Source organism: Chaetodon auriga, chromosome 19 (genome assembly GCF_051107435.1).
Source record: "Chaetodon auriga isolate fChaAug3 chromosome 19, fChaAug3.hap1, whole genome shotgun sequence".
Lineage (NCBI taxonomy): Eukaryota > Metazoa > Chordata > Actinopteri > Chaetodontiformes > Chaetodontidae > Chaetodon > Chaetodon auriga.
The window spans coordinates 12,648,582-12,662,920 of record NC_135092.1 but is presented as its reverse complement, the minus strand read 5'-3'; the positions used below and the strand labels follow the sequence as shown (position 1 = coordinate 12,662,920).

Here is a 14,339-nt window from a genome sequence, read left to right as displayed (position 1 = left end):
GCCTGAGCACTCTGGCATCCTTTGCTTTACTCAGAGCTGGTGCGCTCCTCAGCCAATCAGATCGTGATTCTTCGCACAGCCCGAGAGTGAGAGTCGTGTGGGAAACTGTTGGCAGCTTAGATTTCTTACTCGACCTCACATCATAACGCACAGGTTGTTTATGTGACATTGAGTCAATCAGAGAAAGTAGACCTGCTTAATCCTGTGTTATTATAGGGCCTTATATAACAATTTCATCATCTAGCAATATGAAAATGTGGCAGACTGTTAGATAGATAGATAGATAGATAGATAGATAGATGGATAGATAGATAGAGCTTCTATCTTGCCTATGGACAATTAAATATAAGCACCTACATTACAAACACCTCTCTGACACTCTCAGCAACATTTGGACACAATAGCAATCTCGGTTTTACGACAGCGGTATTTATTGCACTGGTGTTGCATTGGATTTCATTACATTTTAAAGATGTTCATATTGATTTGTCCACCCCCTGAGGGTCTTAGGTTCCCAGGCTTTGACTGAATATGCAGCCTGTGATCCATTAACACTTGGTGCTGGTGGAGGATCAGTTGGTGGATGTGAAGAGTGTGCATGACTGAGATATTAAAGAACTTGGAGAAATTGGTGCAAATTGTCTGGGGTTTTAGAGGGACAGTGGAGAGTACATTCATGGCAGGTAAGTAGATGGAGGATCGGCAGTTTGCTGATGCTGAGGATTTACACTAAAACTCCCCTGTTTATCCATCAGCTATGCAGACTGCATAAGCTCAGGGTTTGGTTTGTCCATTAAATCAGGAACAGTATTGATCACACTCAGGCAGATGGGCTGGTAGACAGATACAGAAATAAATAAATAAAACACTGCGTGAAGACTGAAAAACATGACCTGTAACTCTGAGTGGTAGCTTTAACAACAAATGGATTCAGAGCGATGCATCTGTTAAGAGCAACAACACAGCAACTGACCTCAGGTGGTTTAACTGCTCGGCCTTGATGCAGTGATGTGCAGGTGTGCTTCAGGGCGTGTCACTGCCGCGTGTGTTACAGGTACAACAGACTTAAAACCTCAACCAGACAGGGCATAAAACACTGCTTTTCAGACCCTTTTGAAGACCAAGTGAAATCACACCTAGTCATCCCTTTTTGCAGTCAAAAATAATGTTTGATTCTCCTTTTTCTTTCAGTGGGTGGAGGGGCCTGTCAGGTGTTGGTGTTTGACTATTGCGAAACCAAAAAATATAAGTGCAAATGCATGACATGTGACTTAAAGAGCACATTGATACGTTGAAGCACGTGAAGAAACACGTTGCTTTTCCTGACCTCCTGTAGTTTACCTTGTTGCAGTGATGTGTAAGTTGACTCCGCAGTGTGTGTGTCAGCACACAGTGACATCAGGTGAAACACTGTTTTTCCAATCGTGTTATTAAGTCACTCTTTAAGTCTATAACTCCTGTTGCCTCTGACGCACTGCCATGACCTGGATGACTGAGACTTGATTTGAGCATTCATTCAAAAAAAACAACAGAAATTGAAAAAAAAGGAAAAGCTCTGTGAGAATTTGCTGCAGGCACAGGAAGGTTGCAATCAAGGAGGCTAAAGTGAGACATGCTTCTATTGCTACGTACTTCAAGCTCTCAACTGCATTCGCTGTCATTGACACAGATGCGTCTTGATGACCAGCTAAAAGCATGGGGTGAGTCTCTCTGGGCAATGAGGATGTGAGATGAGTCCGTGCCTGAGCTTTCAAAACCTAATCCACTGTTGGCCCTATAACAGCCCTCTTATAACACCAAACAGCCCCCGGTGTGATTGAGCATAATAAGTCCTATCAGCTCCCTGTCAGCAATTCTCCGTCACCTTCTCAGTATTTGGTTTCTGCCTTCATGCCTGTTCGCAAACTTTCCTGTCATTTCGCATCCCACCTCTCCCTCCAGCCTGGCCATTACTCCCCTCAGATCACATGAGCTGATAACATGTGCTGAAGGGTTGTTCTGGAGCTCAGTTTAAAACAATGCATTATGTTTTAGAGATGTGAGAGACACACATCAAGCATGTGACACACGAGAGGATGTCTGAGACCGTTAAAGCTGTGAGCTGCCACCATTTACTGTACGCCTGACCTTGTCTGCAGACAGATGCAGTGGAGGTTTTTGGTGCAGGAGTTGACAGCCAGAAGGACACTCCGGGAGCTGATGTGCAGCGAGTTTCATGACAGTTAGTGTCATCTCCTGGGCTGCTCGTTCTCCCCCCTGTTCTGCTTCTCGGTGCATGAGGGACACCTGTGTCACTCTGTGGTTTACGAGATTGCAAACCTTTTTAATTCAGTGTGAATCATGGGGCCTACAGTGAGAATATCTGACTTTGTCTCTCAGCCTTCAAGGTGGTGGGGATTTGCAGTGAGGAGGTCCTCCAGCGTACCGTATCAAGCTTGATATTAGACTCATACTTCTTTGTTGAGGTGTTCTAGTGATCCAGCTTACATGCCTCCAGCATGGGAACTGAATCACAGACTGTCGTAGGTGTGTTGTGTATTATCAGACTCTGACATGCATCAGTTATATGCTCAATGTAGGCATGTTTACAAAAGAAGAAGAAGAAAGGGAATAAAATGATGTTGAAGAAGAAGAACAGTGTTTTGTTCCGTGTTCACTGAATGAAGACTCGAGGAGAATACAGCATCGTGCAGCTGCTGGATGAGCAGATAGAGTCCACTACACATGACTAAATGTTCTGTTTGAGCTTTAAATTATTAAACGCTGTGTGCTTCACATATTATCCGCATATGCAGAGAGCACATTCTGTAGATTTTCATCAATGTAAATAACCAAACTTTTCTCATTAATGTTTGTGGGCAGTATGTGAGGCTGCGCTGGCCTGCTCATATGCATAAGTCTCAGTCTTGTGAAAAAAAAGATGGTAATTGTCAAAAAATGAGTCAATGATGTGTCATTTAAATAAAACAGTATGATGGAGGTTAATCGTGTTTTGTCGGGTCTTAGCTGCTCAGATGAGTGCAATATTTTCCTGCCGGTTTCTATTTGAAATGGAGCCATGTCACCAACTATGGATATTCAGTACAGCTGATGGGCCACAGCTGTGAAAACACAAACGTTAACATGGTGATGTTATCACAGCTGTAACTAAATGTCCAATGCACGGACCAAATGACAAAATAGGCTGCTTGGACGGCGCTATCACCTCCAATTACAAGTGTAACAAGTATTTTTTGTATATTGAAAGCTATAATTTAAGAAGCGGAAACATTTTGCTGTGATATCATGTTGCAGCAACATTGTTTTTGTTAACCTGAATAACCTGCAACCAAAACAAAACCTTTCAATCAGGAATCAGATTCAAGGCCACCTGTCAGGGCTTTTTGCCTAATTGCACACACACCGCTCCTCCTTGAGCACCGGCAGGCCATCTGGAGCTTAAACAAAGTAGATTTTAGAGCACTTTGCTTTTTTCCCCCCATTTTCTCAGTGTGAACAATTATATAGGTGGTTACCTAGGATTATGGCTATTACCTGGGATAGCTGGACCATGGCCTCTGTGTTAAAGGTGAGGATCTGTCCTGTCCCTGTTGCCCTCCACCTACTGGTCTGCTGCTTATTTGACTGACCCTTCTCATCCAGCGCTGCACCCCTTCACACTGTCCCCCTGCAGTTTGTTCTCAGTGTTCTTTCCTCCCCTCATGGCAGATGTGATCTTCTCCCTTGCAGCCCTGAAAGCCTTCATTTTCCTGGTGAGGAGGCACTTTATTTAAAACTTTAAAAATCAAAGAGGTTTTTTTTTTTTTTTGAGCCATCATGCCAAAAACAATATTTATGGTCCCTACTTTATGATTTTGTAAAAGTGTTAACAGCCTAGAATCATATGTCATCTATTTGAAATGAACCATCAGCAAAGTAAGGCTACTGTTAGTTAATATCTGTTACAGATAACTGTGAGTGCCACTGCAGATAAAGAGCTATTCATCTGGTGAATTGTTTCCTCTCAGTTCCAGGGTCGAGCAATTGCTCTGTGGTATTTTAGAAAGTTATGTGAAGATTGAGCACAGATGACTAATTATTTGAGTGATAATTTGAATGTCGTCTCGAGTCGTTTCTCCCGTCCGTCTCTGCGCTTTTTTTTCTCCCCCTGGTAAAACAACATAGGTGTTTTATGATGGGGTGGGTTAAAGTTTAATGACTGTCACAGTTACATATTGAGAACCCACAGTAAGCCTATTACCCACCAACTGCTGCAGATCGTGGCAAACGCACACAGCGACCTGTTCCTGAGGCCTCCCGAGAAGAATCAAGGTAAGACAGAAAATTGTTTTACATGTCTGAAGGTTCAGCTCAATCATCCGGGATACAGTGTTGAATCCAAAGCTAAAATTGAGGATTTGGATTTAAATTTCTCCACGTGTCGCTTTCACCTCACAAAATTTCAATTTTGCTTCAAATTGTTTCGGTAACTTCGCATTCGGAGATGTGAAGTCTGGCGATGATTTTGTATAAATGGTTTATGTGCTGTGTCATTCAACAGCAGCTCTTGGGCTTGTGTAAATATATCAATAAACTTGCCTGTTATGCAGTTAGGTCTCATTCCTTTGACACACCACAGAATCTGCATGACAGTAGGCTTTAGGGTTTGGAGCAAATGGCGGGTATTATTAAGCTGAAATTCTCTAAATACGTTTTTTTCTTCTCATTGTTCTTTTTGGCTGCTGAAAGCACAGTCAGGAGGACAACAGTTTTGTTGTCAAGCAGAGTCCTCAACAAACACTTCAAAATCCCTCTCTGTGTTGGCTATTTTATTTTAAGTGTACATTTCACTTTGTAACTTGCGCGTGATAGAGTAATACAGTATTTTATTGGAGCAGGGACATTTAGAAAGTAAACTCAGTGCAATGTTTGATATGAAATAGCCTGAAGCCTTTTGTGTTGTGTCTTGTAGTTGTATTTCCTCTTCATCCTGTTTTGCAGGGAGGCTTTAAGGATGTCGTCAGAGGTTAGGGTTTTATTGCTGCCCACGGAACCTCCATTTTAACTTTGACCTGTTTCCAACAGATCAGGCTTGATTTGGCTTAGAATACAAAACCTAATGACTGAATTCCCACCAGCCACCAGCTTTACTTTTAGTCTTATTTATTACAGCTACGTGGATTTGTGTAATTGTTTAACAGTCTGTGAAGATTCTCATTCATCTAGCTCATGGCACTTCTAAGTGCTTCCAGAAGCAACTGGACTTGCTTGTGGTTCTAGAAAACCGTTCGTCTCTCATCCAATAGGCTTCCTCAGTTCTCACTGACTGGTGGGGAGCCCCAGCCAATGTCCTCTCGCAGGATTCGTAGCTCAGGGTCACATGAGTCATGGTGTTGATAGCTCAATAGGTGTTCATGGGTGAGTCGTTGACTCACCTGCCCATCATGTGACTCAGTAGGGTCACGTGCGTCCTGGTGTGAATGGCCGTTAAGTTGCCAGGAGAGAGATCTCAGGTGGCTGATAAGTGGTGTCTTAGACCACCTCCTCTGTTTAGTGATGGTCTTTCCAGTTTGGATGGCTTCCTTCACTCCTCTTTCAAACCATCAGTCTTCCCTGGCCAAAATATGTACATTATTGTCCTCAAAAGAATGTCCCTTGTCCTTGAGATGTAGGTGGACTGTAGAGTCTTGACCCGAGGCGTTGGCTCTCCTGTGTTGTGCCATGTGCCTGTGAAACGGTTGCTTTGTTTTCTCAGATGTTCAAGTCTGTACATTGTTTAAAAGGCAACTCCACCAATGTTACACATCAAAGTCTGTTCACAGGTCTTCAGGATTACAACTGCGTATGTGAAAAGAGTTGTATAAAGCCTTTGGCGGCCTCACAGGGAGATGCACAAAGTCTGATAAATTGCCTCAAGTGATGTCACTTGAGTCAGCACCAGCTGGGGCTGAAAAATACAACTTTGAAGATTTAAAAAAATCTGTTGTTGTGGAGTGAAGAGAGAGGTTAGTTCTGCAGACTTCTGTAGCCTGCTCACCCTCTCTGCTTGAGGTTAGCAGCTTGAGGCTACATTACCCACAACCAGCACAACACGCCCAAGTCTCTGTTGCATTGCGCGCTGTGAAGTTGCATTGTGGGTAATGTAAGCATCAGGTTTTTACAATGAAGAGCAATGTGTGGAATAAAAAACAATACATATCTCTAATTAGGCTGTGTTGGTTTTGTGTCAATTAGTGTTATAGTAGTACTCTTTTAAGCCATTTGATATGTTTTGGTATAATGTTGCTTCCCTGTTTTACTAACAACTTTTCACCACTGACAAAAGTGACTCCAGGAGTTTTCGGACAAGCAGTGAGCAGTGAGCCCATGTGAGCCGATGAGTCTATGAACTACCTTTTGCCTTGTTCTGCTGACATTTTGTAGTTACTTACTTACTGACATTTGAAATTATTCACCTGTTGGCACAAGCTGTAACTGAACATCGCTGGAACTGTTAAGCTTCAGCCCTGTTAGAAATCAGAAAAAAAGATTGGACAAAGCAACAAAAATAACATTACATTAAGTAAAACCGGTACTCATTTTTGTGACTATTAAGACACCAACTTTTCAGCAAACAGCTTTGAAAACACTCTGATGAAAGCTGAGGAGGAGGAGTATGTGTAACCTTTTTATGTAACTGATACTTCAATGTGTAAACCTTTCACAAAACCTTTGAACTTTCATGTGAGGTATTATACTGCTTCAAATTTCCGGATATTTATTGTTTCTTCTGATAATGCAATATTAGTGTTATGACATAGTGTGTGTAATTTCTAAATTATTAATCCTTTTGATCTATGTGTAATCCTGCATTTCGGTTTACAGCTTGGCTTTCCTTGTTTCTGATATAACAAAGTACGGCTCTTTGCAGGTGCATTTTCACACATTTTATAATACAAATAATGTTTTTCTCTTGACAGGCATTAAAGTATTTATTGTTCCTGAGCTATAAATATGGCAAAGAAGACGATAATCATAGCAATGCTGCTACTGCTGTTGGCAGCTGCAGCCACTTTTCTGGGTGTCTTCTTCGGTGTGGAGAGAAGGAAGTATTGGAAGGCAGCTGTGGCAGCAGATGCTGGGCACTGTTCGGTGGTTGGCAGGTGAGAGCTTGCACACAGAAACATCTTTCAGGACAGGCGCGTTGCTCTGCTGTAAACAGACTCCTGCATGCATGCACGCGTACAGCCATGCTCCTGCACATGCACACACGACTTAAGCACACATACAAATCCTGTGAATCAGCTTTATTTAATTTATTTATGTGTTTGCCAACACAGGGTCTTAAAATCTTAAGTGTAAGAACTAATCCTCCACCTCTTCCCTCCCTTGGTGTGTTTTAATTAATTTTGCCACAGAGACATACTGATGAAAGGGGGGTCTGCAGTCGATGCCTCTATAGCTGCTTTACTGTGTGTTGGACTTATGAATGCCCACAGTATGGGCATTGGAGGAGGACTTTTCTTCACCATCTACAATGCAACAACTGGTACACCTTTACTCTAACATACCCCCGCCCCCATCTTCCTGATCTGGATCCTAAATGCATTTCCTGATTTGTGACTCATACACAGGGGTGATTGAGACCATTAATGCCAGGGAGACGGCACCACGCAATGCAACAGAGAACATGTTTGGCAACAATACAGATTTATCCCAGAAAGGTAATGTTTCACCAGTGCTATCAGACATGTAAATGAGTGGAGAGAAACTGTAGTTAACAATATTATGAAAGAGGATGACCTTGTGACAGTGAGATTAGATTGTGTTTTCTCTGAGAGCTGTGATGGACTCTAAGATCAGGAATAAAAACACAATGAAAGTTAGTAGTACCAATACCCTTAAGTAATGCCTGAATAACTTATCAGGCAGTGACATAAGTCTTTGTTTGCTTGGTTTGCATGGTTGGTAGGAGGGCTGTCTATTGCTGTACCAGGAGAGATCCGAGGTTACCAGATGGCATACCAACGACATGGCAAACTGCCTTGGAAAGACTTGTTCCAGCCGAGCATTGATCTTGCTATGAATGGTTTTCCTGTGGGAAGGGCACTTGCCAATGCTCTGTCCTTACGCAGGTCAATCATCATCAGTGACACAGCCCTATGGTGAGAGGCCTCAACCTAACGAGTAAAGAGCTGATTATCTGAAAGTCACTTCATCATGTTGATGACCATCTTAAATGGTATTGTCCTTCTATTTCAGTGATGTGTTTTGTGGGAAAAACCGCGACATCCTAAAAGAAAACGACACCATTAAGTTTCCCAAGCTTGCAGAAACTTATAAGAAAATAGCCGAAGAGGGTGCTGATGCTTTCTACCAGGGAGAACTGGCTGAGAACCTTGTGGCAGATATTCAGGCAGCAGGTAGTGTTTTTTCTTGTTTTATTTTGAACTGTGAAAGTCGATGAGCAGGGACCGTTTAACCAGTCTGAAGTCACACATCACATTGCTTATAGAAAATCTGCTCCCATTTCTCATCAGGAAAACTGCAATTACTCTGTTTAAATGAATAGACTCAGCAACATGATGAATAAGCCTACTATAAATAGCAGCAACAGAAAGTTCCCACTTTTGTCATTTATAGTAGAGAACTTGCAGATTAGAACATGTTTCTGTACCCACAGACCACATTAACGCTTCATTAATGAAGCACATTATCATTACTATCATTATTGCCACTATCTTTATCACTAAAAGCCATTTGCTAAAAAGTCCTCAGGACATATAATAAACATGCACCTCTCTCTGCACATCTAATTTCCATGCTAAGGAGGATTTATATTTCCAATTCTGTCCAAGTGTGCATTCACAGTGTGTGTCAATCCCTGTTTAGGCGGCATCATCACAATGGAGGATCTGAGGGATTATGTGCCTGTCTTGGATGAGAACCCTTTAAAGGTGAATGTGGGGGAGTACACCATGGTTATGCCCACTGCCCCCGCTAGCGGCCCTGTGCTCTCGCTGATATTAAACATCTTGAAAGGTAAGCCTTGATGCTTTGTCCAAAAACACCCTGAGTGGGAGAGAATGTGCTTTAATGTGAGCTGCTTTCACTTTGCCAGTCACTCTCAGAAAGGACTCCACTGTGAGCAGCATGTTGATCTACACTACAGTAAATCTGCTCTTAAAATAAAAAGCTTTGCTGACTTTAAGTTACCTAAGACTGTCTTGGACTACTTTCTACAACACAGATCCACATTTGGAATGTGGATCTGTCTTATACAAAGTAGTAACATGCACTACTATAACAGCATATACTGTATATCACACAGCGTGATATATAACTGCTTTGAAAATTGAAAAACCAGATTTTTAAAAACAATAATGAGATAATGTTGACATTGTTGGACCATCCTACAAACACACACACAAAATATATACCCCTAAAGCTCACTAATTAGTTAGTTAGTTTAAAAATCCATCAAACAACCAACTATAAAACTGCAAATAATAATTTTTCGCAATTTTTTTTGCAGGAAAGTGAATGCATATATTTCCCAAAATGTTCCTCTTACCATAGAGTGATGAATCAGAGATAAATGTAACAGTCACGTGGGTCTTCACTGACGGACATGTTTAGTTCTTTAGTTATGAAGACTTGGGTTGAAACTGCAACTCTAACAAATGATGCCTCATAAAGCTATAAAGCAACAAACTACTAAAGCAATATCAAGTTTACATTTAACTCCCTCCAGTTCAGCGATTGAAGACAAAACCAGTGAATGAACAACCCTGTAACTCTGATCCTGAGGAGCTTTTGTTTGAATGACGCATTTGAGATCCAAAGATAATTGCTGCCTGCATGCTTTGTTCGAGTCTGAGCAGCAAAGTTCATGAGCACGTGCTGGTCCATCATATAATCGTGTATCATTTCTGTGTACACCGCAGCCTTTTTTGACCTTCTCTATGTGGGCTGGCCATTGCAGAAAATCCAAACTGTCCACCATCGCTCTGCTACTTTTCAGTACAGTGACAGTGTCTGCCTCTCAGGAGCAGATGAGAAACTTCCTTCTGAAGTAATTAATCTCTCTGAACCTTTCCTTTCCTCTGCCTGGCCACCCACTCACTGCACCCCCCTACCTCACACACTAACACTAATCTAACCAATTTACCTCTAATTGGACACAGTCGAGTGGTGGAGGCTTCACCCACACATTTCAGTGGCTGCCCAAAACTTTCATCCTGCTGATTTACTGTGACTCCTGCCTCTGTCCGACAGCTGAAACCCATCAAACCAAAACTCTCCGGTTCCCTCAGCTTTCCTCCTGTTTCCCTCTGTGGCTGTCAGCTCAGGCTAATACCCACGGTCTGGTCACAGCAGCTTTCAGACTAAATAAAAAACACAGGAACCGGCTGGGTCAAGCCCGTTTTAGCTGTCGCCTACTTGAGCAGCCATTTGAATGAAGAAAGATGAGCAAGGCGGTGTTTGCATTGAGCTACTGATGATTGTTGCATTTCCTACAGGGTACGGCCTCACCCCAGATAGCGTGTCAACCACGGAGAAAAAGATCCTCACCTACCATCGTATCGTGGAGGCTTTTCGTTTTGCTTATGCAAAGAGGACCTTCCTTGGAGATCCCAAGTTTCTCAACATCACAGATGTAAGGTCACGGTCTCTGCTTTACCCTTAATACTCTGTAGATTTTAGCTTTCCTTTAATATGTTTGAAGGTGGCAGAGTACTACCACTGGGAGGTACCAAACGTTCTCATATCTCACATGGTAGCTTAAAATGTTTTCACATGCACAAAGCACTGTAGTTAAAAAGTAACAAGAACACGAGTGCCGTTTTGCTGTTGGTTAAAAGACTGTTTCACCTTTGACCACATTCAGCTTAACTGAGCGGTGTTGTCGTAAATGTGCTCCTGTAATCACAGCCAGCAGTGATGTCACCTGTGCATCACTGCAGCAAGGTAAGATGTTGTAAGACACCCTCTAAGGTTAGGGAAAGATAGTTTCAGTTAAATATTAAAAAAGTGAACATGGCCTGTCTTGTGCGTCAAGCCACTGCTGACGTTTTAATGTAAAACCACAATCTATCCTTAACCTCAGCCAAGTGCTTTGACTGTCTAAATCACAGACTGTATCTAAAGATGGACGACGCGCCGCCGCTTTGTCCCATCGAGCAAAAATGAAGCCAAAACATCCCAGATGTGAATGCTGCCATCTTGCACTGGTGACGCACTTTTGAGCAGCTGTCATGTCGTCGATCTTTACATACAGCCAATATTCTGAATACGACCATAAATAAAAATCAATCACGCTTCAGTTGCTCTGAGAGGAAATTATAAATTATAAATAAGCCTAAACAATGCTTTTTCGCTAAATATTTGTAATATTAATCATTTTCTTACTTTCTTTTCTAAAGCTCATCAACAACATGACTTCGAGTTCCTATGCCGACGGCCTCCGTGAAAAGATCACAGACAACACCACGCATCACATGAACTACTACGAGCCAGAGTTCTACATGCCTGAAAACTACGGGACCTCACACCTCTCCGTAGTAGCAGAAGATGGAAGCGCTGTGGCCGCCACCAGCACCATCAACCAATAGTATGGCCTCCTAACTGACTGGTTGGTTAATCGCTTTCGTGCCTGTAACTCCCCTGATACCCTAACAGTTGTTGTTTTCCTGCAGTCTGGGCTCCAAAGTCATGTCAGCATCAACGGGGATTCTTCTCAACAATGAGATGGACGACTTCAGCTCCCCGCTCATCACAAACGGCTTTGGAGTGCCTCCTTCACCGAACAACTTCATCAGGCCAGGTTATATTAAGACCAGCACACACACAAACCCACACGCACAGAAACACACTTGAGGGTTCTTAAACCAGTAAAATTGTAATATAGATTGGCTGTTCAATGTTAGCTTGATTGAAGGTCAGGCAGAAGTCAACCTGTGCTTCTTGACATGGTGCATTATGTTTTGAGCTTTTGAATGATGTTTTTTTTTTTTTTTTGTGCATCAATACTACGATGCCTCATCTTTTATTGTTTTACAAGACTGAATCAAAGGAGATTCAATGTGAATTCTACAAAGGGATAAATTACATTTACACAAATACCTGAAAGAGTCCAATGAAGACTTGAGGCTAGAATACTCTGAAAACGGGGGTGAATACTTTAAGGATGTGTGTGTTTCGTCTGACCTTGTTAACGTAAACTGCTGTGAATTTCTGTTAAAAGGAAAAAGGCCAATGTCTTCTATGTGTCCAACCATCATCTTTGACAAAAACAAGCAAGTAAAGATGGTGGTCGGCGGCTCAGGAGGAACAAAGATCACAACTTCTGTCGCTCAGGTAAGACACAAGCCACAGTCAAAAGTTAATACAGCTGTTTTAAGCATCAAATGTACTAATGTTAAGTACAGTGACGTGTGATGTGCTTCTTGGCTGTTATTACTGGCTGAAGTGTTTGTGTTTTTGTAGGTGATTCTGAATGCGCTGTTCTTCAACTACGATGTGGGAAAGGCTGTGATAGATCCAAGACTCCACAACCAGCTGAGTCCCAACCCCACTGTAGCAGAGTCTGACTTTGACAAAGTGAGTGTCACAAACGGCAAACAGTACTGATATATGTGACTAATAGCAGGGTGGTGTGGTGTGGAAGGAGGCAATCCTTCAACCAAAAGTCCATTGAGCCCATACCTCAGTCATAACCAGCACCAGGGGCACTGTTCGTTATATTTACCTTCACGGATGTGCAGCAAGGAGAAAAATATTTCAGCTCTGGCATGGTAATACACTAAATTGTGGTCTGGCTAAAAAGAGGTGCATCGTCTTGTGGATATATATACAGACATACACTCTTTCCTAAACTTACAAACTGGAGAACTAAAGCTTTATTTGATCATTTCACTGGGATGTAAAATCATTTGCTGCTCCAAAGGTAACATGTGTTTAAATTCTTATTTGTACCTGTTAGAAATGTTATGATATTAATCTCTTTTTGATGTTAGCAATCAATTCCTAATGATTTTAGCATCCCATTGACCGAGTGTTGGGCAGCACATCACAAGCTCAGTCTTTTCTCTGATTTCTTGCTTATTGAGAGAATTGTTTTCACAGACTTGACGTAAATTCTTAAAATGGGTATCATTCCCCTTGTTTGTTTACAGACTGATGAACAGGTTTTTCCAAGGAACGCACAGCATTGTTGATCCATGCTGTGTGCTAAAAGGATTTGACATTAACAGCATGCCACACCTGTTCTTTGGTTTGCATGGAGTCTGCATGTCTTTATTTATGCTCCTGTTGACAGAACGTCCTGGATGGCTTGGCATTAAAGAACCACGAGATAGAGTTCCTCAAATCAGGGGGGGCTGTGGTGCAAGCGGTGCTTCGCCAAGATGACGGACTCCACGCTCAATCAGATCCTCGGAAGTGGTCGTACGCCACAGGGTACTGAAGCCATAAACACACCTCTGACTATGCACAGAGACTGTAGCTGTGTGAACCTTGACACCAGTGGTACCAACTGAGAGATTAGAGACTTGATAAAGAGCCAGGCACTGTCTTGGCCACTCACTGTTCTCTCATTAAGTTAGATTAACATTCATTTACTTCATAACAGGTAACTCAGATACCAGAATGTTGACTTATTGTTCGTTACAGCCTTGAAAACAAAGTGCCTCAGACTGAAATTAAGTAATCTCTTATGTCCAGGGCATTCATCTGCATTTCATTTCATGGAATTAAGAAATGTATAAGACCCTGGATGCTGTTTGAAGGATAGAGTTTACCATCATTCAGGTTTGTTTGAAAGTTGAAATTGAAACAGGAAAACAGAGCTACACATAAATATTTAAATCTTTTCTTTACTTACTGTCATGTGTCATCAACGTCATCAATGAAGCGCTTTTGTAAATCATTAGCAGTGTAGAGCTGTTTCATGTTGTTGTTGTTGTCCAGTAAAGATATATGTGACTACCAACTGAACTCTTAATTAAGGAAATACCCACAGGAAACAATCAAGCAAAACTAGCAGCAAGAGACATTAATATATCAGCTTTCAGTCATTTAAAACTTAATATAAACATATTTCTCCAGGACTGGTCATATGAGGTGACAGCAAACAGAGAGAGAAAGTATGAACAAGCTGCTGTTAAAACAAAGGACTATAACACCTCAGGGACAAACAGTCCTACTTAATAACTTACAGTAATTTCCCACAACCCAGAGTGCAATGGCCTATAATGACCCCATAACAACATTACAGCTGTTGCTGCTCACTGTCACCGCTGGGATTCAGGGCTCTTTTTTTTTTTTTTTTTTTCTCAGATGGAATGTAAATGTGTTACATAATTACTGAAATGTACAAA

General features: G+C 41.9%; 1 protein-coding gene across 1 annotated transcript; it reads left to right on the top strand.

Annotated features, from left to right (window-relative positions):
* The first annotated feature begins 6,972 nt into the window (after nucleotides 1-6,972).
* On the top strand, nucleotides 6,973-13,426 carry ggt1b (gamma-glutamyltransferase 1b). Its single transcript, XM_076758785.1, has 12 exons — nucleotides 6,973-7,121; nucleotides 7,377-7,507; nucleotides 7,593-7,682; nucleotides 7,931-8,123; nucleotides 8,221-8,381; nucleotides 8,851-9,000; nucleotides 10,482-10,618; nucleotides 11,385-11,572; nucleotides 11,658-11,785; nucleotides 12,206-12,318; nucleotides 12,448-12,561; nucleotides 13,280-13,426. The coding sequence occupies exons 1-12, from the start codon at nucleotides 6,973-6,975 to the stop codon at nucleotides 13,424-13,426; spliced, it is 1,701 nt and encodes a 566-aa protein (XP_076614900.1).
* The last annotated feature ends 913 nt before the right edge of the window (nucleotides 13,427-14,339 follow it).

Bases quoted from the DNA above. Each gene is read 5' to 3' on its own strand.
- ggt1b (XM_076758785.1), top strand. From the start codon at position 6,973: ATGGCAAAGAAGACGATAATCATAGCAATGCTGCTACTGCTGTTGGCA. The intron at 9,001-10,481 runs GTAAGCCTTGAT...CATTTCCTACAG, and splicing joins GATATTAAACATCTTGAAAG to GGTACGGCCTCACCCCAGAT. The intron at 11,573-11,657 runs GTATGGCCTCCT...GTTTTCCTGCAG, and splicing joins ACCAGCACCATCAACCAATA to TCTGGGCTCCAAAGTCATGT.